Here is a 25942-nt window from a genome sequence, read left to right as displayed (position 1 = left end):
GTATTGTTTGAATTTACGCATGTTTTTTTAAACATCATAAATTGGATATAAAAGTCAGTAAAATGTACAGTATTACAAAGCTTTAAAACTGTTTATTTCACAATTACATAATATAAGTAGGTACTTACCTAAAGGATTTTTTGGTGTTAATCTATAAAACAACGTAGGTACCTTCTACCTACGTGTTAAAAAAATATGAATATAATAATTTAAAATAGAAAAATGTCCAACATCATACAGCTGTATAAATCTAAGTTATAATTTGTTGTTTAAAAATGAAAATACAAGTAACTTTACATATTATATTTCAAACACTATATTTAAAAAAAATCACCATACAGTTATTTATTTATAGCTTGATAATGATAATTTTACCAATATAGATACAATAACGCTTTTCCAAATATTTATGAAATAATTTACTATAGGTATACGGAAATAAACACGTTATTACCAGAAAATCTCAAATTAAATAAATATGTATTTGTAATAATATAGCATCTATACAATTTCGTAATTGGCAAAAATATGTTTACCTCCCACATAAGCAGATTGTATGATTCCTCAGCGAATAATAAGGGTTTTTATTGTATTCATAAACATTATTCTAATGTCCACAAGGGCAAGTACTTATATTTTATGACATTTTCGTCAGAGGAGCTTTTCCTCATTACCCTTTTTACGCCGAAGATTTTGAGATACTTACATTAATGTGAATTGACACGGGAAGGGTATTGAAGGTGTAAAAAATCATAAATATTCATGTTTCTTTTATTTGACTCAAATGCTATGATACTAGCAGAGTAGTTAAAATAAACAAATATGTGGCTCTACGCATCCGCATTGGTTATAAATTATAATAATTAGGTTATAATGCATAATTCGGAATTCAAATTAGAAAAAGTATTAATGTGATCATTTATGTTCAGGGGTAGGTCATTTGTTAAAATTTGTTGTGGGATTTAAATAATAATATAATCTTCTATAATTACGTCTCCTAAAAAGGTTATATGAGAAACCAACATGATTTTTTTCATATCGATCCACGCAACTGAAACTAAAAGTATCGATCTAAATATTAATAATACACGCTCTTCCATGCATGCTATGAATACTAAAGACCAACGACAATATTCAATTGTGCTGAACATTACTCTCAAAATAGGGGAATAATATTTGCTAAAGCTCAGTGGACAAGCAATGGATACAGTAAGGTTAAACGTTAAATATAATATGTATAGTTTTCATGGTATTGTATTACACACGGTTGGTACGTTTTTCATTAGGTATGTACGTGTTCCGTTTACGAACTAGGAATCCAAGATTTGTATATTATTAGACTAATAATTTTATTTCCAGAGACGTGGGTTATATGTAACGGCTATTTATAAGTCAACAATAGCAACTTTCGCTTAACTTTTCATATATTTTTATAGTATTTGCGTAATTGTAAGTACCTTCCTACGTATGTTCATTGTAATTGATCATTATTGGCAAAGGATTTGAATGAATACCATACCTACTCATTACTCAAGGATCTATGAAGAATTTGTAATATTTTTAGAAGTGTTAAGTTCTTTACTCGCCTCGATTTTTGTGGGCGAAAAACTTATGGGTTGATGTTAGCAACGTGTTTTTATCATGTTGTGTCAGACTGACGACGATGTATGAAACATAGGTACAATAGTAACAAACATATTTTACTACGCATCTTTTTTTTTCACTTATTAATTTTATCCAGCAGTCTGGTAGCAGCAGTTTCGGTTATTGTGTGGCCAAAATTTTTAATTTTTCTCACTTTTGTCTGAGGAAAACGATGAAATTTTAAGAAAGTTTAGAAGAATTTTGAACAGAATGAAACACGAAGTAATGGTTAGTTGAATAAAGGATAAATTAATTAGCGTTGAAAAAAGGTAAACAGTGTAAAGTGAACAAAGCGAAATCTTGGAACGAGTAATATTTCCTCATTATAATAAAACACGTTTAAATTAACCGCTACCTCTCACATTTGAGGGTTCGTTTTATTATTAAAACTAGCTTTCCGCCCGCGGCTTCGCCCGCTTTGTCTAAAACCTAATAAATTATATACTAAAACCTTCCTCTTGAATCACTCTATCTATTACAAAAAACCGCATCAAAATCCGTTGCGTAGTTTTAAAGATATATACATAGGGACATAGGGACAGAAAAAGCGACTTTGTTTTATACTATGTAGTGATAACTGAATATTTTTAACACTTAAAGATTGATAATTTACGAGAGGAAATGTAATGAAATAAAACAGTTTCAGTACCTATTTTAAATAATTTTAATAATCTCATATACATATAGTATGTATTTTGTAAAAAATTCAGTCGATTGCACAGCTTGATTGCACATTATGAAGCGTTGTTACAATTTAAAAATCAAACCTTCGTTCATTGGAACTATAACGGGTGCGTGTTTTGAATACTAAAAAATCACGATGAATAAAACCTACAATAAGCAGGGTTGTATGACTGTAACGTCAGATAGTAGAAGGTTATACTGTTAACCAATAACTAAAAATGCTCTACCAATCTAAAGAATGAAGAATGGATATAATATTATCTTTTGCAGAGAACATTCCGAAAGTGAATCAAATGGTAGAATTTGTCCTGAGTGGAATAGGGAGTTCCCATTTATGAACTGTATTGAACCTTTGCAGTACACAATCAAAATTCATTACCAGTACGATAGCATTCTAATTCAGAAGGCCTCAATTTTAGTCATATAATCGTTTGAAATATTTCTGGTCACAACCGGACACCCACGACTTTAAGTGTTCGTTGGTGGTTCGTTGCTAATCAATTATTGTGGAACAATGTTCATTTATAAGTACAATATTTGCATATTTTTTTTGGAAGTATTATATATTTGTGGAAGTTTGATTTTATTAGCATTTAGCACATTGATAAAGTTAGCGCTATGTTTTAACTTTTAACTTTTAGCTTAGGCATGAGCAAATATATTTTATCACTAGATTTCCGCCCGCGGCTTCGCCCGCGTTTGCAAAGGAAAACCCGCATAGTTCCCGTTCCCGTGGGATTTCCGGGATAAAAACTATCCTATGTGTTAATCCAAGTTACCCTCTATATGTTTGCTAAATTTCATTGTAATCGGTTCAGTAGTTTTTACGTGAAAGAGTAACAAACATCCATACATCCATACATCCTTACAAACTATCGCCTTTATAATATAAAGTAGATATTAGATTAGATAGTTCTTGATTATGTATGAAAAAAGTCCTGTAGTTCATACGCATGCTCTATCTCACGCATAAAATATTTAAATAGCAGGTATTTATATCCTATCCTAGCTATAGCTAGCCTAGCTAAGCCCGCGGTTTCACCCGCGTGACTCCGCTCCTGTTGGTCTTAGCGTGATGGTATAATTATTATAGCTTAGCCTTCCTCGATAAATGGGCTATCTAACACCGAAAGAATTTTTCAAATCGGACCAGTAGATCCTGAGATTAACGCGTTCAAACAAACAAACAAACTCTTCAGCTTTATAATCCATACTAATATTAGGTATACAATACAATACAATACAAAATTCTTTATTTAACACACACATACAGAAGAAAAGAAAAGAAAAGAAAAAAAAAACATATAAGACAGATACAACATGTTAAATAGGCGGCCTTATCGCTTTCAAGCGATCTCTGCCAGGCAACCTTTGGATAGGATTAGTTATAAATGCGAAAGTAAGTCTGTCTGTCCGTCTGTTACTCAATCACGCCTTAACTACTGAATCAATTTGCATGAAATTTGGTATGGAGATATTTTGATACCCGAAAAAGGATATAGGCTACCTTTTATTGCGAAATATGTACCACGGGTGAAGCCGGGGCGGACCTCTACTATTATATAGTAAGTATAGGTACATAGTAGGTATAGATGATATCAAATTTGCTCAGTGCGCTTTACATTTTTATTCCGATAATTCCACTGTAATTGAGACTAAAACAAACCGTTATAGATACCAATTGTATTATTTTGTGTACGCTAAAAACACGTTGCAAAAGTGGTTAAAAACGTTTAACGTTGGACCAACTTTTATCTCGCGGAGAGACTATTTTACGTCACAATACGTTTAGACAAGATGAAAACGTTAGAATTTCTGCATTTACAAATGTTTACGTGTTGTCTGTTTTAGTTTTAGTTAGTAAAACTATCTACTGTTTTGCTGTAGGTATCCGTATTTTTGGTCACAAGTTTTTCATTTATTTAGTAATTGCAAGTAAACACAAAGTTTGCGTCATTCTATAAATAATAAATATATAAATAATGCATATACTTATCAATATTAAAAATCGACATCTTAATCTTTATATAATATATATGTTACGGCTAAAGGTAGGTGAGAACATAAACTTAAGATTAGCCGGCTAAACTTAGGTTTATTTTCGACGAGGTGTTAATGTTAGTTTGTTCTATCTTTAGCCGGCTAAACTTAAGTGTAACCGCAGGCCCGTGGCTAAAAATGTCGGGGTGGGTAGATTTGGTTACTATAATACATGTAAGGAACAGGGCGAGTGTTTTCTGGCACTTCGCCGGCTGCTGCCGCAGCACGCTCGCTGCGCTCGCTCGGCTCGTGCGGGTCTTAAGAGTTCTAACCTAACCTAACCTAGCCACCAGCTTTCTGCCCTGAGTCGGGGTGGGTAGATTTGGTTACTATAATACATGTAAGGAACAGGGCGAGTGTTTTCTGGCACTGTGCGGGCCCCTCAAGCCCTCCACCGGCCCGGCGCTAACCAAATCTACCCACCCCGACATTTTTAGCCACGGGCCTGCGGTTACACTTAAGTTTAGCCGGCTAAAGATAGAACAAACTAACATTAACACCTCGTCGAAAATAAACCTAAGTTTAGCCGGCTAATCTTAAGTTTATGTTCTCACCTACCTTTAGCCGTGACATATATAAATCTTGTGTCACAATGTTTATCCTCAATGGACTCCTAAACCACTTAACCGATTTTAATAAAATTCGCACACCATGTGCAGTTCGATCCAACTTGATAGATATGATAGTTTAAACATGTAGGTACCACGGGCGAAGCCGGGGTGGACCGCTGGTAATAATATATAGGTCTGTCTTTTGTTTCCGTTTAGTCGATATTTCTACATTAAACTGCACTATTCAAACAGAAATAAACCAGTTTCTTTAATTTTAGCCAAATAGCATCGCGTTTATGAATAGAATTCTTGTTTTAACGATATCACTTAATTTAACTCAAAATGATTTACATCTTTAAGGCATTGTAAAGGATCTATTCAATAGCTCTTGAGTTGGATGTTTATCGAGCAGTAGGTTGCTTTGACCGCATCTTTACGCCTACGTTTCTAGCAATAGATATTATTTTATTTTAAACTAGTTGCTCATCCTGGCTCGTGGCATTTACATCACTAATTATAATTCAAAAACGGCTGAAGGGATTTTTATTATATTGATGTAGAAAAACAGCTCTTAGAAAATCGATCGTAAAAAATCAGCGCGTTAATTAACCACAACTAAAATCACACCACAAAAAACCTAGACACAAAAATGTTGATTAAAAATATCTAAACTCTTATCTCAGTTATAGATAATACAGTTATTCTTGTATAGATATAGAGATTTTGTTATGGTTCATCTTAAATAAATCAACGAAAAAGCCAAATCAAAATAGATTTAAAAATATAATAAAAATCTAAAAGACACGTGTAAAATCACACATAGAGCAATCATTTATTGTTCATTAATTTTCAGAATTATTTTTATTCAGCTCGTTGGTAAATTATTTGCATTACAAAGTGTTTAATAAACCGTAAAACCTTTTGTCGCCTGTCACTTATAAAAATAGCCTCGATAATTATTGTGAAAATGAAATAATTGGAATATTCAGTGAAGGCACTTTTGTTACTTAAGTACGAATATATTATTTTGTTTGACATTTAAGAAAATGTGATCTTGTATTTGTCCTTTTTTTACAGTTTAGTACATGTAATACATAAATGCTTTTTGGAACCTTCTAAAGATATAATCATTAGAACATGCCTACGCGCGATTGGCATACTTTTTGAGGAAAAACTCATGGGAGTCTGATATACCTACGATACAGTGTAGGTACATTTGGAAAATCTTTTATTTCGATATTGCATTCAATTATTTCGGCTTCGCCCGCGTTTTCAAAAAAAACCTGCATAGTTCCCGATCCCGTGGGATTTTCGGGATAAAACCTATCCTATGTGTTAATCCAAGTTATCCTCTATATGTGTACTAAATTTCATTGTAATCGGTTCAGTAGAATTTGCGTGAAAGAGTAATAAACACACACACACACACATCCTCACAAACTTTCGCATTTATAATATTAGTAAGAATAAGAATTAGTAAGATATCTTTAAATTCAAACTCAATAAGGTTTAAGAAGTGCCTGCACAATACCTGTATGTTACACAAATATCTACACAATATTGTTTTGTGTTCCCAATTCGCAATCAGGGTGGAAACTTCTTTACTATAACATTTTTAATTCAAACCATAATACTTAAAACCTAACCGTAGGTTTATTTAAAGACTGTTTAGGAAAAAATTATTACTTTAGTGGTTAAAAATAGACCTCTATTCTAATTTAGGTACCTTTTGAAGAGACTCGTTTTAGCGCGTAACTTTTGTATTTAAACTTTAATGTTCTATCTATTATGTAGATCCGTGCTTTGTATGCTTAGAACTATGAAGTGGAAATTATTTTTAGTTATGCATAAAGTTGAATAGTTTTCGGTAGTTAATAATTTTACTTTTTGACAGAATTATAGGTATTATGACGCGTATTTAGTGATTAAAATAATGTTGGTAGCATATTATATCTACCATTGTTAATCTGAAATTAACTTTAAACTAAATAAATCAGAATAAATAAACTTTCGTTTTTAATAATTGTAATAGTATCTATATAATCAAATATATATAATCAAAAATTATCGATTGCACAAAGCACAAGTGCTTTATAAAATGGTTCAAAATTTCATCAACACCACTTCATCTTCTAACAAATTAATTATCCAAGCAATATGGAAATCCCAAAAACTCATAGGTACTTAAGTATTTCTTTTATAAACGAGGATAGAAAACATGATACTCCCTATCCTAACTATGTTCTCCGAATATTTAAATATCTTTTGCTTACGGCATCGATAAATAAAGCGGATTCTACGAAGAATTATGTAAGAAAGCTTACACCTGAAGGTCTGACACGTTCTGATTGAAATTGGAAGTTAGCAAATGTTTTGTCGTTACAAAGGTCGTGATTTATTTAAAAGTACACATTAGTTATAAATTTAGGTAGGTATCGTCTTTTGTTATCCCTTTTTCACTTTGTAAAACAACAAGGAAATGTTTGTCTGTAAAGGGTTCCTACAATGTTAAATAAACGAATTTGTCAAAACATCTGGTGATTCTTTCCTATAGAGATTTTAGATTAGACTAGCTGTACACCGCGGTTTCACCAGCATTGCTCTGCTCCTGTTGGTCTTAATGTGATGTGATGATATAACCTTCCTCGATAAATGGGCTATCTAACAGCGAAAGAATTTTTCAAATCAGACCAGTAGTTTCTGAGATTAGCGCGTTCAAACAAACTAACTCTTTGGCTTTATAATATTAGTAGATATTTCATATTACAAACCAAATATTTAGGTAGATATAGATTGGATAGATTGTCGGGCTCCTGAAAAACGAAAGATACAGCAACATAAATGATAGATGTTATCATTTAGGTAACTTGTAGGTATAAAACAGTGCCGTGAAGTAAATTATAATTATTATCAAGCAAACAAACCAAAACCACAAGCTAAAGATCAATAATTCACCAACAATTTTAAAAGAGAAACACACACGACGTTGAATCAAATGCAATATATCGCAGAGCACTCAGGCAGTAATGGAGTTGCAGATTTCAAGGGAACAACGCGCAAATGGCTCCCGTCTTCCTTTTAACCTGTGTTGACATCTTTATTGGGACTCCGGTCAGCGGAGTTACGAAGGCATTACAGCATTTTTGTGTATAAATAATGCTTGAGAAGTCTTTGAGTTCGTGCAAGTCATTCAATGCAATTGCAATTTGAATGATGCAAAGGTTTCTTGCAATCCTTGCAATAAGAATAGGGTTGAGGATGTTATTTTGTGATAAATATTGACGATTCATGGAAATGCTTTACACTCCCGGAAGGATTTAGATTATACATAAATATCTTGATAAAAGTAATTAAACCTCACCCCTACAAATTATATGATACCAATTACCAAGTCTTGATCAAAAATATAGCGATTTACCTTATTGTCATGATGATGATAAACCGCATCTTGCAAATTAGTAAAAATTTCTTAATTATGTAGTAGGTATAATCTTATAACATTTCAAGTGAATAGTGTTACCAATAAAGCGCGTCACACACGGTGAAGATACTATAATATTTTAATACCCACAAATACCCACAAAATTTCGGGTCATTTGTAACAGGATGGCGGTTCTACAGGGGTCTTAGTACGCAATGACAAAAAGAAAAATGATGGTCAGAACGCTGATACCGGATACCTTAAGATACTGTAATATAAAATATTACAGTATCTTAAGATAAAATATTATAGTATCTTCACCGTGTGTGACGCACTTAAACTTCTAGTATCGCTTTGGGAATAGTGGTTAATTATCATCCCAACTAAAAAAGTTTATCTTTTTAATGTTTATATCGCGAACAGCAGAAGTCAAATAAATAACGGGGTTACTCGAGTATGAAATTAACAAAAAGAAGATTAGCGAAGTGAAAAATGTGCGTAAACTTGGTAGACTGTTTCTTTAACTTAACATAAGTAGAAAATTAGAAATAAGTAGAAAAGTAGAAAATCGACAAATTATTATATTTATGGAAAAAAAAATTGTATGGAATTAAAAATTTAATCTTTATAAATTGATAGCTGATAATCTCAAAATTTAAAATTTATTGCAGAAATTATTACCTACAATAATTTCTTCATAAATTGGTAGATACACAAGATGCCTATTGCCTACCAGCCTACCGACTTCATAAATTTTAGTACTTAACTTCTTATGAAAAAATAATTTAACATACTTAATTAATATTGGACAATTTTTCTCATTTCATACTAAAAATATTAACAATATTTTTAGTATGAAATGAGAAAAATTGTCCAATATTAACGTTGAAAAATGTTTATAAATAATTTGCTGAATGTAGTTACACTTATATTATAGAAGACCGTACTGTACAAGATTTATGTAATAAGGGGATCGTAGGGGATATTCGAGTAACTGCTGCAGGATTAATTGCAATTACCAACCTACCGGGAATCGTATAAAACTGTGAAATTTATATAATAATTAACATAATTCTGCCTGTAATAGTTTCAGGAGATAATATTATTTTAAGCGCAGCATGCAAATGTATGAACCATAATAATATGTAGGTACCTACTTCAGATTTTATACGGTTATATATCTTTTACAATCTAACATGGACCTAAGTATATATTATGTGCAAAAATAATAAATAAGGATTGCACACAAATATAATTAATCATTAATTAATCATCATCACTCACTCACACTCACTTTATTAAAGCCTTGATGATGTATTTAAAGCATTAAGACTCCATTGCTCTCACCAGACCAATAAGTCAATATATCTTCGATGATATTACATAATGCTGCACAAAATACAACCACAATATTGACGGAAGGCTATTATTAATGTTTACTCGTGGTCTACGCTTGTCATCACTGGCCCAGGGGATCCTTTGTAGTTTTAGTAGCGATATATGCGGCTAATAAACTTGGATAAACATACATGAAGGTTAAGGCTAACCGTAAGGTTTTAATGGCATTTTTCTGCAGCGTTCTTGCGGGATTTATTTTACGTTCCTTAAAATAAATAAAAAAATAGATATTAAAAATAAATTTTGACGCAAACTAATCATGGGTTGAGATTTATTAATAGTTTATCAGATAACATTTAAAACTGAAAAATCGAATCAATATAATTAAATATTTTTCCTTTTGTTACAGATTCAGCAATGGGGTCGTGTCGTGCATACATTTTAATAGCCACTCTCCAGTTGGCGCAAGTGCTGGCCGTGGAGGAATTCGCCAAACGCACTCCGCACGGCTTCTTCGGAATGCGCGGGAAGAAATACATTGAGGCCAGAGACACAGAAATGTTCAAACGTAGACCGAATTTCTTCGTCGGAGTCAAGGGAAAGCGGGCGTTCGAGTACCCTGAAGATCTGTGGCCATACAAACGCACTCCCATGGGGTTTGTCGGCATGCGCGGCAAGAAAGAGTTCACCGACTTCTCTCTACCATACAGCTTCGAATACGACCCAAAGAGGAACCCGATGAACCAAATGGATTACATTAACGACGTCAACCGGGACTCATTCATGAACGCAGCTATCAATGAATACCTTCAAAAGTTGCAAAGCGCTGATGACGACGATTCCCGAATCACAAACGAGGTAGACAAGCGCGCGTTTTACGGTGTTCGAGGTAAAAAATCAATCCCAGAAAAACGGCAAAACAGGCGTCGAGGTTTCATAGGCGTTCGTGGTAAAAAGGACGTGAGGTATGGCGGGCCTAAAGAGATTAAGTTTTTGCTGACCGGACCCTGGCCGAAGAGAAAGACTGGCTTCATGGGAATGCGGGGCAAGAAATGGACTGAAGCTGGTGAGATTTTGATTGATTAGTGTAAAGAGGCGTTAATTTATTGTTATAATATAATTATCAAGATAGAAAAATGAATATTTAAAATTTTCTATTTACTAAATGATTTCATAAATTTTACAAATTATGTCATGACGTTCAACATTTTAAAATTATAATATTTGATTAAATACCGAAGTTCGATCAGTTTTATACAAATTTAAGATAAAAAATATATATTTGAACTATTACGGGTGCTACGAAAGTTTATTGCTACGAATATAAGCTCACCGATTGCAGTAAACGATTCATATTAAGGTTCGAACATATTTTAATTATTTTTTTTCTTGACAGATTCCAGCAGTGAGATCGACGCGTCCAACTGAATCCCCACAAAGGACTAGGACTACAGAAACACTAACATATCCTATATTTAAGCTACGCTCTTGCCAATTAATATAATAGGCTTATTTAGCGTCGATAAATTGAATTTCTAGTAAATATTTACTCTTACAGTATAAAAATAACTTCGCTATTTCTTACGTATTTTAAATAAGTATTAAATAAAATATAATTGTTGTCAAACATTATGAAATAATGTAGTTGTTGTTTTAAGAGTTTATAAATGCTTTGAAAATAAGATGTTTATTATTGAATTATCTACTTCGATCTCAATGTATTACCGATTATTTATATAGATAATAATATTTTAACTATCCTATGTTTGTGAGATTTTCTTCTAGACAATTATATGTTTGTTACAATTATTTTGATCTCTTAGACTAGTTATATTGTTTTATTATAAGTCAACGGCATTTTGCAAAGGCTGGCAAAATGTATGACACTCTTTGTATTATAATAATATGGATAACAATAAACGCAGTTGTCAATTTTACCGTTGTTTAATTTTTAACCCTATTACCCGAATCCTGAAAATTATAAGGTACCAAGGTAACTACTTCAATTCATACAAAAATCATTAGACACATATCAGGGTATTATCAAAATTGGTTCAGCAGTTTCAATAAAAGATATACTTAAGTAGTTTACACACTTATTGCAGCACACTATAATAGTATAATCGGCCCTTTAACGTACCTTCTTAAGAACCAACCTTTAAAAAGAGTAACGTGGCCGTTTCACAGTCTGAAATAATAATTAACCTGAATAAAATTTCAATACAATTTTCAATTTACAAACAAAACGCACACAAGTCAGATACATACAATACATAATTTTTTTAGCCAAATAACAAACTAACTTATGAGGTAAATATTGTAGCCACAATAACAGTTAATCTTAAAAAAACATTTTTAAGTCGCAAGCTGCGGATTTCGTGTATATTTTACATGATTTTACTAGGTACTACTTCATTATAATTTTAATGATATCAAGTAGTTATCAACTCATCAACTTGTGGTGAAATCTAGACTATGTATTTTGTAGTGGTTCAGGGGTAGAGCAACTGATGCGATGGCTCTAGTTCGCAAAAGGCGTGCTGATAATCACTCTTACTAAGCTGCTTCATTCTTCATAGATGATGATAATACTCATTGGTACTTGGTAAATGACAAAAAAGTTAATTCACTAAGCTACTAGCTACTAGCTGATGTAACTATAAGGATTTAATAATATGAAATCTATATCTATGTATATACCATCTATATACTAATAAAATTGTAGGAAAGTCAAAACTGTTTATTGAATTTTTTTTTTGAAGAACAATTCATATCGAAGCCAAAATATACCTAGTTTTTAGAATTTTTGTCTGTTTGTCTGTAGGCGCTAAACTCAAAAAGTGCTGAATGGATTTACGGAATTATGCGGGATTTTCTTTGACGTGGAAGAAGCCGCTGGCGGAAAGCTAGCTTTAAATAAAACGATTTGAATGTGAATTCAAAGAGCGCTATACCTAACGATTTTCGGCTTTCACTCTATGCGAACTAACTACGTTACTAAGGCCTGTGTTTATGTGTGAATATCATTATGGGCTACATTATAATTTTTGGAAGCTGTTACTGACTCAAGTAATTTAAATTTTCATGATATTTGCGATTGAATACCTTTTCAAAATTGACGAATATCATTTAGTAGAAGGCATATTGTGTTACCTACATTTAATTAAGTTAATTGACCTGCGATTTAAGGTCCAAAATTATTACTAGAATTTCATTAGTTTTATTTAAAGATGTTATGTAAATTACAGCAATACATTTTCATGTAATTCGTCAACGCCATCTAGTCAAAACCACCTGGACCCAATCGTTTAGTTGTAGCACGTATATAATATTATGTAACGAAATGGTTGATACCGATTTGGTCGCTATAATATAAGAGCCCACGACGGCCAGACTTTCCTTTTTTTCGGAAAGTTGAAAGTTTCTCTGTATATGTCTCCGATACAGATAAGAACGACCAGCGACTATCAAGTTTGGGTTGTGGTTACTTTGGCAGGAAACAGGTAGTGAAGGTGTATAAAATAGTACCTAACTTTCATTATAGTTTAAAAGCTAAATTTTATATATGTTATGCCGGGTCCAGACTGGTGAAACGTAACATGCAATGTAACATGCAATGAAAGAATTCACCGTCCACATTGCTGCAATGTATCATGAAAGGTAACACACTTTGTAACAATTTCTCATAGTTTGGACGTCTTGCGCGCGCGAATTGTGCATTACACGCGCATGCTACGAGCATTACAAGCCGCGCGCGGAGCGATCCGAAATTTGTCGGTTTTTCGACGAACACAAAGGGGCAAGGAACACGACTACGGGAGGTTCGTAGTGAATGCGCGTTATGAGCGCGCTATACGTCCACACCAGCAGCGAACATGCAATGAAAGGCAGAATGTTACATTGCATGTTACGTTTCACCAGTCTGGACCCGGCATTACTTGGGGACCTATAAAAAGACATTACCTTAAGAGCCAGACAGTTTTCATGGTTCTTACATCTAGCCAGACACATTTAAAAAATAACTAACATATCATCAAATTCACATAACTACCTAAAAGCATAACAAATATGAAATAACCCACTAAAAACATTAGTTAACTATAATTATTAAAAAAATAAAAGTATAATATATAAGTAATAAAGTTATTACTTATCTTTTACTTAGACTTATGTTGATGGAATTTCACGTATCCCGATGACTTTTTTATTGTGTCATCGAGATACGTGAAATTTCATCAACATAAACCCCCGTAAAAGATAAGTAATAATTTTATTACTTATATATTATACTTTTATTTTTTTAATAATTATAGTTAACTAATGTTTTAGTGGGTTATTTCATATTTGTTACGCTTTTAGGTAGTTATGTGAATTTGATGATATGTTAGTTATTTTTTAAATGTGTCTGGCTAGATGTAAGAACCATGAAAACTGTCTGGCTCTTAAGGTAATGTTTTTTTATAGGTCCCCAAGTAACATATATAAAATTTAGCTTTTAAACTATAATGAAAGTTAGGTACTATTTTATACACCTTCACTACCTGTTTCCTGCCAAAGTAACCACAACCCAAACTTGATAGTCGCTGGTCGTTCTTATCTGTATAGGAGACATATACAGAGAAACTTTCAACTTTCCGAAAGAAAGGAAAGTCTGGCCGTCGTGGGCTCTTGATCTACTAGGTAAGAAATAATTACTCGAAAGTTTTGGGATCCATCGATCAATGAAAAAGACAAAATGCGAGATAAGTATTTTTGTGGTAAAACGAAATCATTGATAACTCCATGATAATTCGTCGATTGGTGTGATACTAGATGGCGTTGTGCACATCGATGGTAAAGTGTAATGTTTTTTTAGTGTTTTTTTTTGGTGTACAGGAATAAGTGTTTCCAATATATTATTACTAGGTCACATGGTGGAACCATCGCCCATTAACTTATCACTGACTGATTTAAATATGCGAATTTTTATATTGTAATATTGTATTGATTTTTTTAATATTAATTAGCATCAAAGTCATTTAAGTACTCATAAAACCGATAATGATCGTTTAATTAAGTATTAATAAGTAGCGAAGATAAGGGTAAAAAAATAAACAACACTTAAATTTATAATATTTTTTATTAAAACTTTCTCCTTATAAATCCATCGATTGCTAACATAATGTAGAATAGAACATACATAGAAGCCATGTCTCGAATTTGATAAATACAATGCTCTCGACAACCTTTTCTTGTGTAACATAATACACACATCCACGCCGTGCGACCGTCCGCCATTTTGTTCATCCATCTATTTATTATGGATATGTAATTTTTAAATTGGAATTTCACAAATATCTACCTATTTTAGAACAGTTTAGGAAAAGCGTAATCAAAATGGCGGACCGTCGTTGTACGCACTCAAACAAAACATCATAAGAAAAATAGCTAATAAAATAATAAGGCCATTGTTGTATACAGATTACATGATTTCGCATCGGGGAACCGTAAAAATGGACGATTAGCAAAATTGTAAATCTACAAGCAATATGACGGCATTGTTGTCTATGGTCCGTTTTTCCCGCGCATTTGCTATCACAATTTGAACACACCTAAATTCGTCACTCATTGGTACTACACAACCTCCTTCGTGGACCATAGACAACTCTAAAGCGCAATAAAAAAACGGAATATACACGTCACTGCGTAGACTTTTCACGGTTAATAATTAATTAATTATTATTACAATTTGTTACAACTACTAATACATAAATATTTCAAAATTATCCAAGTTTTTGGGCGTTCATTTTGATGTCTGTCAATATTGTCTATACATTTAGTAGAGTCAATGTTGACAGACACAAACTCGATATAAATTAAAAGCAAATTAGTCTTAGGAAGGGAATTATTGTATTAATTAGAAAAAAAGAATTGATTAAATTTCATACAACGCTAACTACTTATTATACAAAAATTGTTTATGCATGTAAATTACTTAATAGTTAACAAATTATCATTATCGTATATAACTGTTCGCGGCCAACGACGTGTTCCTTTCAAATTTCTTAACTTCATTTTCGGATGACTTTGTCATAGAATTTAAGGCTAAATTTATTTTATGTATATTTGATATTGGGACATTTTTTTATGTAAAAGCTGCCCTTTTTCACTACCTCCGTTGGCGAAGGGTTTTTTATAATAAACGTCATACAATTAAGATATTTGAAAGGCGACAAAAAGCATTTAAATGGGAATATTAGATATTCTACTATAGGGAACTTCTAGTTTAAATCCCAAGTAAGGTGCATTTCACTCAAAAGTACAGGATTTACATATACGTCTATCCCGCTCGCACTCAAGCGTCGCGCTATATGCGTCTCGCTCGCACAGTAGCGTCGGCAACTTAGGGAAAATCGCCAATAAAACATGAAATCGTTTTACATTTATAAAAAAAAAACGAAACGAAACGTTTGCAAAATTGAAAAAAAACCAAACAATGTATTTGATCATAATTTTCATTAATAAAAAAATCACAATAAATAAAAACTTATAATAATAATTATTGTATACACTGTAAGCACAGCTCTCCTATACACAACCTATCCGACCAACGAACAAATCAAAAATTAATGACAATTAATTGATGATTTAATGACAGTTAATCCCGTTACATCCCTAGTGATCTAATGTTACTCAATTATGAAAATATTATTATTACTTTTTTTTATAATTTTCTAAAACACGAGGAACGTCAAGCGGTGAATAATATCGCTTATACAGCAAAATAAGCTAATATATTATTGTTCTTAATAGAATCTTGGATTTGCTTTATAAATGCAATAATTACATTGAATATTACATGTGCCAACATTTTCGATATATTTTTACAGATAATTTAATTACGTATCGTAATTTTTTATATCTGTATATATGTATATATCGAATCATTACCCCGTCAATGCATACATATTGGCTAGTATTTTGGGAAACAGCACCGAATTTCAAAAAACAAAGGCACTCATCGTTTTATTTAAAAACAAACATCATTACGATAAACTTTGGCAAAGTGAACGGAATTCATTTCTCGTTGAACTTTGGTTTTTTCCAATTTTTTGTTGTAATTCATAAGTTTTGTAATATTTTCAATGGATTAAATGCACTTAGCCCGTATATAAAGAAATATTTTGTTATTTGTGGCAAGGCTGGCCAATACGACAGTACAATCGAATTTGAGCCTTAACGCAAACAATTTGGTCATCATTTGCCATCACACTCGACCAATCTCTTAATGAATAAGAGCGCATACAAGACTAGCCAATACGCACGCTTGACCAAGCGATCCTCGACCTTATTCCATACAAATTAGATCGCATTTTGCAACGTCAGCGGGTGATTGAGTTGGTGGCCGTTGTGCGTCGTGAAGTCGTCGTCGAGAAGCTTCTCGATCTTCTGGTTGTGTTCCGCCATGCGTTCCGTTTGGATGAAGTTGGCGGATATGTGGCCAACGTGGGCCACGCTCGACACGTTGCCGTTGTTGGCCTCGGGTTGGCTCGCGTTGGCGATTTGTTTGATGGTCGACTGCTCGCCGGTGGTGTCCTTACTCTGGAAACAAAATATTGATTCGTTTATATAGCAACATAAATCAACTTGTTTCGAGAGATATGACGTAAAAATTATTTTCGTATTGGAGAAAGCTACGACATTCTTAATTTTTAAAGTCTGCGACTACTATTAAAGTTTTAAGAGCCGTTATTCAGCTTTTCGATGTGTTTTGTTTTTGTCATTTAAATTTAAAATAATAAGTGTAAAGTCAAACACTCTTTCAGAGAAAATTATCAGCAAGCAGTTAAATTGGTATTGAATGTAAAAGTTCATCCTTATGTTATCTTCTTTACTTTAATATATTATGTATAAGTATATAAACAAAAGCCAAATATGTGTTCTTCAGCATTTTTTCCTCCAATTCACTATAGTAACTAATTAAATATAGTACAATAATGAATAATATTATACCTCATTGTCGTCGGACAGTCCCAGCAGGTCGGCAGTAACGTTGCCATTGTTGGCGTGCGGCTGCGACTCGCGACCATCGGGACATGAATCCTCTTCAGGCTGCAAATTCAAACAAAATTACTATTTATTGCTTTAAATAAACATTATTTTATGATACATTAGTTGTTCATATTTAAAACTAGATTTCCGCCCGCGGCTTCGCCCGCGTTTTCAAAGGAAAACCCGCATAGTTCCCGTTCCCGTGGGATTTCCGGGATAAAACCTATCCTATGAGTTAATCCAAGTTACCCTCTATATGTGTGCTAAATTTCATTGTAATCGGTTCAGTAGTTTTTACGTGAAAGAGTAACAAACATCCATACATCCATACTTACAAACTTTCGCATTTATAATATTAGTAGGATTAGTTGTTCATATTTAGAATAAAATAATTGAAAAAATACTATATTATGTAAAACCTTAATTAAGATAGCTGCGCTTAGTAAAAATATAAGAAATCGATTCTTAAATCATAGTCGAACCAATGTTATTAGTAAAAGCATTAGATTCGATATTGAAAAACAGGCATAATAGTGCTTCACAATTAGCCCCAAACTGTTTTAATTACTTATTGTTCGTTTTTATTAATTACGTCTACGGCTAAGTGACATCAATCAACAATAAAACAGATTCTATAGAGTTAGATGTTTCATTTCAACACAGGAAAAATTTCATGCAAAAAGAGCCTCACTGCCCCAACGCTTGTTTATTTTTAACAAAAAACATGACTGACAATTGAATTTCAACATCAACAACGATAATTTTATATAATTTATCTTCACTAATATTATAAAGAGGAAAACTTTGTTTGTTTGTTTGATTGTAATTAATAGGCTCATATATACTGGATCGATTTTAAAAATTCTTTCACCATTCGAAAGCTACATTATCCACGAGTGATATAGGCTAGGTTTTATCCAGGAAATCCCACGGGAACGGGAACTATGCGGGTTTTTCTTTGAAAACGCGGGCGAAGCCGCAGGCGGAAATGTAGTCTTATAATAATGAGGTTTTATTACATACTAGCGGTCCGACCCGGCTTCGCCCGTGGTACATATTTACGTTTTCTCTACATAAAAACCATCCTCGTACTTCAAGGAATATAATAAAAAAAGAATTATCGAAATCGGTTCAGCCGTTCTCAAGTTATGCGCTTACCAACACATTTTGGGATTCATTTATATATTATAGATTTTACTTTTTAATTTCACACATACCTGACTAGTTGCAAGCAACAGCAGATCCGCCGTTTGTACATTCCCGTTGCTGTTATCCGTCACATTAGGTACATTAGGTACACTATTTTTATCATTAGGTACATTAGGTACACTTTGCACTGTATCAACACTTTCCGTCGTCACTTCTGCAACCGAATTTTGACTCTCTGCCTCTGTATTTAAAGGTGTTTTTTCATTTTTTTCCGCAATTTCGTACGCTGATTTAGGTAGTTCAGCAACTTGTACAGTCTCAGCGGGTTTTTCAGTGCTGTCTTTCAGCGCGTCGTTCGCTTGTGCTTGCTTTTGTGTCTCAGCTGACGGCTGACTCTCAGCGGGTTTCTGTTCTTGCTCTTGCTTCTTCTTGTCCTCTTCGGCTTGCTGCAAAAATAGGGTAACGTTTTAGATTGGAACTTTTAAAGTAATTTTTTGGTATATAATATATATTAATTGTGCTTTTGATAGCTAAAGAGCTTAAGCTGTTGTTTGCCGAGTGCTCGGCGCTTTGTTATGACTGTCGTCACGTCTAGACCAAGCTGTCATTACGTGTGTGTCTAGGTAACTCCCCCGCTGCTCCCCGAGCTGCGTCTCCCCCGCTGCACCCCACACTGCCGCCCCCGCTGCTCCCCACACTGGCTCTACCCGCTGCTCCCCACACTGCCTCTACCCGCTGCTCCCCACACTGCCTCTACCAGCTGCTTCCCATACTGCCGCAACCCGCTGCTCCCCACACTGCCTCTACCCGCTGCTCCCCACACTGCACTTCCCCCGCTGCTCCCCACACTGCCGCCCCCGCTGCTCCCCACACTACCTCTACCCGCTGCTCCACACACTGCCTCTACCCGCTGCTCCCCACAATGCCGCAACCCGCTGCTCCTCAAACTGCCTCTACCCGCTGCTCCCTACACTGCCTCTCCCCAGCTGCTCCCCACACTGCCACTCCCCCGCTGCTCCCCACACTCCCCCGCTCACCCGCTTGAGGCGCGTCCTGGCCATGATGGCCTCCACCCGCTGCTTGCGCGCTCCCCACACTGCCTCTACCCGCTGCTCCCCACACTGCCTCTACCCGCTGCTCCCCACTCTGCCTCAACCCGATGCTCCCCACTCTGCCTCTACCCGCTGCTCCCCACACTGCCTCTACCCGCTGCTCCCCACACTGCCTCTACCCGCTGCTCCCCACACTGCCGCACCCGCCGCTCCCTACATTGCCTCTACCCGCTGCTCCCCACACTGCCTCTACCAGCTGCTCCCCACTCTGCCTCAACCCGCTGCTCCCCACACTGCTTCTACCCGCTGCTCCCCACACTGCCGCTACCCAAACTGCCTCAACCCACTGCTCCCCACACTGCCTCTACCCGCTGCTCCCCACACTGCCGCTACCCATACTGCCTCAACCCACTGCTCCCCACACTGCCGCTACCCGCTGCTCCCTACACTGCACTTCCCCCGCTGCTCCCCACACTGCACTTCCCCCGCTGCTCCCCACACTGCCGCCCCCGCTGCTCCCCACACTGCCTCTACCCGCTGCTCCCCACACTGCCTCTACCCGCTGCTCCCCACAATGCCGCAACCCGCTGCTCCTCAAACTGCCTCTACCCGCTGCTCCCTACACTGCCTCTCCCCAGCTGCTCCCCACACTGCCACTCCCCCGCTGCTCCCCACACTCCCCCGCTCACCCGCTTGAGGCGCGTCCTGGCCATGATGGCCTCCACCCGCTGCTTGCGCGCTCCCCACACTGCCTCTACCCGCTGCTCCCCACTCTGCCTCAACCCGATGCTCCCCACTCTGCCTCTACCCGCTGCTCCCCACACTGCCTCTACCCGCTGCTCCCCACACTGCCTCTACCCGCTGCTCCCCACACTGCCGCACCCGCCGCTCCCTACATTGCCTCTACCCGCTGCTCCCCACACTGCCTCTACCAGCTGCTCCCCACTCTGCCTCAACCCGCTGCTCCCCACACTGCTTCTACCCGCTGCTCCCCACACTGCCGCTACCCAAACTGCCTCAACCCACTGCTCCCCACACTGCCTCTACCCGCTGCTCCCCACACTGCCGCTACCCATACTGCCTCAACCCACTGCTCCCCACACTGCCGCTACCCGCTGCTCCCTACACTGCACTTCCCCCGCTGCTCCCCACACTGCACTTCCCCCGCTGCTCCCCACACTGCCGCCCCCGCTGCTCCCCACACTGCCTCTACCCGCTGCTCCCCACACTGCCTCTACCCGCTGCTCCCCACAATGCCGCAACCCGCTGCTCCTCAAACTGCCTCTACCCGCTGCTCCCTACACTGCCTCTCCCCAGCTGCTCCCCACACTGCCACTCCCCCGCTGCTCCCCACACTCCCCCGCTCACCCGCTTGAGGCGCGTCCTGGCCATGATGGCCTCCACCCGCTGCTTGCGCGCGAGCCTCTCCCTCTCCTCTCTCTCTAGCTCCGCCGCCCGACGCCGCTCGGCCAGCTCCCCGGCGCGCCGCTTCTCCTCCTCCTCCTTCGCACGTGCGATCTTCTCCGCCTCCTCGCGCGCTTTCCGCTCCGCTTCCTCGCGCTCGAGCTGCTGCTGCGCCTGAGGAAAATAAGATTTATGAATATTAGTAAAAATAACAACATACTATACACAGATAAAATATGAAAAAGCATGTGTGGCCGAGCACGTGTTAGAAGTAAAACTTCTTTGGCAAGATTCCAAGATACCAAAATCGTCGCCTTATTCTATGACGTGACAGTATTGCTACGTCACAACCTTGATATTTAACTCTCAACGCGCCCAAAAACTTTCTCCTCCTCCTCCCCGCGCCACTGCCACTCCCCGCCACTCCCCCGCACCTGTATAGCCCGCTGCAGCTTCTCCTCCTCGTGCCGTCGCTGCAGCGCGGCCAGCTCGCGCGCCTCCTCCTCCTCGCGCCGCTGCCGCTCCTCCTCCTGCCGCTGCCGCTCCGCTTCCTCCTCGGCTTCGCGCTGCAGTCTGGGGAAGAAAAGGTATTCGAAATCAAATTAAAGTATTGTTTTATCGCGCTCTAGTGTCTAAACCATTTTTCCCCACACCCTTTTATTAACTTCACCTGTATGTTTCACTTTTAAACTCCACATTAACACACTTTTAACAGACAGATTAAATTCAAAGTTTGTACACTTATAAGAATAAACATCAAAACAATAATTTCATTGGTTTGAGCGTGTTATAAGGTAGGTAAGCTATTCATATAAGTATGAGTCTAAGTCCCAAATCTTCCAACATTCCCTACCCAAGTCCCAGGTCCCAACCCATTCACTATTTCCCAGGTCCCAACCCATTCACTATTTCCCAGGTCCCAAGTCCGTATCTCCCAGGTCCCAAGTCCCCTCTCACCTGAGCCTCTCGAGCTCGGCCTGTCTCTCGAGCTCCTCTCTGGCGCGCCGTCTCCGCTCCGCGAGCGCGGCCTTCGCTTCCTCCTCCGTTGTGATGCGGCGCGATATCATTGACGCTGTGAATTTATTGTTTCAAATCTAATATATATTATAAAGTTGAAAGTTTGTAAGGATGTATGGATGTATGGATGTTTGTTACCCTTTCACGTAAAAACTACTGAACTGATTACAATGAAATTTAGCACACATATAGAGGGTAACTTGGATTAACACATAGGATAGTTTTTATCCCGGAAATCCCACGGGAACGGGAACTATGCGGGTTTTCCTTTGCAAACGCGGGCGAAGCCGCGGGCGGAAATCTAGTATTAATATAAATATGTTTTTACACAAACCATACTAAAAATAATACAATAGGACTTACATATATCGTTGTTTAGGTATAACATAGGTTTTAATAAAATACTAAAACTGTGTAACTGAAGACTAATTTATATTTACTACACTATACTATACTTTATTAACATAAAAATAATATAATCTACACTCATGAACCCTGAGTTGAATAAGAAATAAATATTGCCATTGTAATGCTAAATATAATAAACAACATAACTAGAGAAAAGCCACGTATCGACCACAATAAAAATGCCACACTACTTCACAAACATAATAATCTGAACAATTTACAATAGAATATGAAAATTTTATGTCACTCTGGTGTATGTTCAATTTTAGTAATTAGGTTAGACAAGTGCACATACCAGTCATTTCATTCTCCTCAGTCTTTTCAACAGAAGATTCCTTCTTTGGCTCCACCTTCTGTGGCTCCTTCTGTGTCTCCTTCTGTGGCTCCTTCTGTGTCTCCTTCTGCACTTCCATCTTCTCTTCTGTTCTATTCTCTTGTACTTTATGTGTGTTCGTTTCTATTTTGGCTTCTATGTTCTCTATGTTTTCGATTGTCTGAAAAGGATGATTAATTTGATATTAAAATTAAGCCGTAATAATGTTAGATCATTTTTTGCAAATCCTTTGACAACCAATCAATCAATCAATCAATTGATTTAATTCTAATAATCATCATTATCAATAAAACAATCAAATACATTATTGTGGTGATTGAAATCGAGAATTTAAATATTTTTAATTGTTTCGGTGTAAGATAGCCCAGTTATCGGCTATAAATTATCACGCTAAGACCAACAGGAGCTGAGCACTGCGGGTAAAACCGCGGAGTACAGCTAGTAATAAATAAAACGTATTTAAATGTACTTTCACATGATCAATATAAAGTCTAACTTTTAAGCTCATAATTTTTTATGCAAGACAATAAAATACTTAATACATGACTAGAGGCAAAAATGTTGTGTGGTTTTATGAAACCACGGTAAAAGTGAAACTTAGGCACAAAATTATCTTATTTGTACGATAATTACCGTACGGTTCCGAACACTGCTTTATACCTACTCGGTAGCCGACCGTCACGCGACATGCGCTACACAGACCAAAAAGTTAGAGACGATGTAATAAAAGTTTCACTTTAAAAATCATAAAAAGCAACTAACGTGATTATGCGCAGGCGCATCGTCAGTGACCTGCAGCGCTTCGAGCTTCTGCGTCACCTCCTGAGCGTCCACTTGCCGTATCTCCGACGTCACCGACTGGAAACATACATATTTTTTATTAATTTGATAGCTAAGCATATTAACATAATATCTATACTAATAATAATATTATTATAAAGAGGAAAGATTTGTAATGATGTATGTATGTATGTATGGTTTTCACGCATAAACTACTGGACCGATTTCAAAAATTCTTTCACCATTAGAAAGCTGCATCTTCACTGTTGCATTTTCAAAAAAAAAAAAATAGAGATCCTTACCAAAAATGCAATAATGTAACCCAAGGTTCTTTATAATATTAGTATAGATTGTATAGATATGTCATATGACGTTAAAATATATTTTAGTTGTATTTATTTTGTTCTCTATAAAGTCAATTCGCTACAAAAACTAATTATATTACCTTGGACATATCGTCAACAACGAGGTCCCGCGGGCCCGGCGATACTGACAGCGATTTGCCTCCCTTCTGCAAAAATTATTTATATAAATATTTTAATTTAGTATTTATATATCATGTTAAAATGCAATGTACAGGGAAGATAACATTATTTTCATAGATAATCAAAATAAAAAAAATGGATATAACAAAATCACATTAGCGTTAATTTCATTAGATAGCATAGATCGGATAATAAATAAAAGAAAAATACACTAAGAATAAAAGTCACCTTTTCGTGTTCTTTGGCTGGTTTTGGCTTTCTGTGAACGGGCGGCTTGCCTTCGCCGGGACCCAAAGGTGCTGCTGTAATTCACAAAATACAATTATTCAAAAAAAAAATTCTTGAAATCAATTTACGGAATTATATTAATATCATTAATTTAATTTTTAAACTTATTTACTTAATAAAAAATCTTTCGAAAAAGGTTTTGCTTATTTTTAGCTATTTATATGAGTTGAGACACAAACGATATTTTCTTATTTCAATACGTGTCCAAACGCTTTTGGAATAAGCATTCAATAATTTCAACCAATTCCAAAAAAGGAGGGTGTTCTAAATTGGTTTTTTTTTTGTGAGTTGTCACCTCATCAATTTGAATTGGGTGAACCTAATTTTAAGATTCACTATTTGAAAAGCTTCCAGCGGTTCCATTTCAATTTCATCTATTTCTGACACTGTCTAGTTTTCCCCTAAAAACCAATTATTACGCAATAATAAACTACACTATCAATCGTACCCGGTTTCCCCGCACTAGGAGTGTTAGCGACGTGCAGGGACAATGGGCGCGGCCGTCTCGGTGCGGACGCGGGCCGGGCCACGGTCGACCCGTCGCGGGACACCGCCGGGGTACTGGCCGCACTCGCACTGCCCAGCTCACCTGGAAGATAAACATTTATATAAGTAAGAGTTTTTACTATAAGTTTTATTTGTTTTGAAAACATAGTTTGGCCTAGCTCATTTCAGGTAAATTATTTTTTTTATAATAAGGGACAAACATGGATTAATAATATAATTGTTGAAATTAAATTAATCTAAATTTCATTTATTGGCCAATATTCGCCATTTTATTCGCCAAAAAATTCACGTGTGAATGAATTTCGTAGTTTATTGCGCGGCACACGGCTCGGCGAAGGGCTGCTTCACTTTTGTGTTTTTTTCCTCTGTTTTTGTATTTCTTTTTTTTAATTTGTTGTTGGCCTTTGCAAAAAAGGAGAGGGAGGAGAGGAGGTTCTAAATTCATTTTTTTCGTGAGTTGGTAGCTCGTAAATTTGAATTGGGTGAACTTAATTTTTCGATTTTTTTTATATATAAACTAAAGCCTTCCAGTGGTTCCATTTGAACTTCGTCTACTTCTGACACAGGGCCGTCCAATTTTGCACGCCTCATAAGCGAAGCGTTGAAGTGGGTACTACTGTCACTTCGCGCAAAACATCTGATTTTTCAAACTTAAAATGTCTTTATGTATCATACATTGCACTTGTAAGATAATACATACACACACATATATTTTTTTATTGTCGACCGACGCGGGATACCGCTGGTTTTTTTTTGTGTGGTGTTTCTCAATGTTAGCCAGCAGGGCTTCTACATTTTAACGCGGACGC

The 25942-nt window shown here is 36.4% G+C and overlaps 2 protein-coding genes and 1 long non-coding RNA gene across 7 annotated transcripts in view; 2 read left to right on the top strand and 1 right to left on the bottom strand.

The window, feature by feature from the left end:
* Tk (Tachykinin) overlaps positions 1-11271 on the top strand; it is a 55703-nt gene extending 44432 nt beyond the window's left edge. For all 3 annotated transcript variants that reach the window (XM_089708112.1, XM_089708111.1, XM_089708113.1), the window contains exons 2-3: positions 10088-10744; positions 11075-11271. In XM_089708112.1, coding sequence (XP_089564238.1) covers positions 10096-10744; positions 11075-11106 — 681 coding nt within the window. In that variant the 5' untranslated portion in view covers positions 10088-10095 and the 3' untranslated portion in view covers positions 11107-11271. The remainder of the gene's footprint in view (positions 1-10087; positions 10745-11074) is intronic.
* LOC149479596 (uncharacterized) overlaps positions 1-25942 on the top strand; it is a 186543-nt gene that overhangs the window by 64470 nt on the left and 96131 nt on the right. The gene's annotated exons all lie outside the window — the stretch shown is intronic.
* The window catches only part of LOC149479597 (uncharacterized), a 49868-nt gene continuing 38704 nt past the window's right edge, over positions 14779-25942 (bottom strand). For all 3 annotated transcript variants that reach the window (XM_089708055.1, XM_089708056.1, XM_089708057.1), the window contains 11 exons: positions 25075-25215; positions 24567-24640; positions 24299-24364; positions 23836-23931; positions 23035-23233; positions 22272-22386; positions 21749-21887; positions 21279-21488; positions 18927-19304; positions 17671-17769; positions 14779-17259 (listed from right to left, as the gene is read on the bottom strand). In XM_089708055.1, the coding sequence (XP_089564181.1) occupies positions 17020-17259; positions 17671-17769; positions 18927-19304; positions 21279-21488; positions 21749-21887; positions 22272-22386; positions 23035-23233; positions 23836-23931; positions 24299-24364; positions 24567-24640; positions 25075-25215 (1757 nt within the window). In that variant the 3' untranslated portion in view covers positions 14779-17019. The remainder of the gene's footprint in view (positions 17260-17670; positions 17770-18926; positions 19305-21278; positions 21489-21748; positions 21888-22271; positions 22387-23034; positions 23234-23835; positions 23932-24298; positions 24365-24566; positions 24641-25074; positions 25216-25942) is intronic.

This window comes from Colias philodice, chromosome 20 (assembly GCF_061535455.1).
Source record: "Colias philodice isolate Cphi_HAF_F1 chromosome 20, ilColPhil1 Martin Lab GWU primary, whole genome shotgun sequence".
Taxonomy (NCBI): Eukaryota; Metazoa; Arthropoda; class Insecta; order Lepidoptera; family Pieridae; genus Colias; species Colias philodice.
The sequence above is the reverse complement of the archived record's forward strand: the minus strand, read 5'-3'. Positions and strand labels throughout refer to the sequence as shown.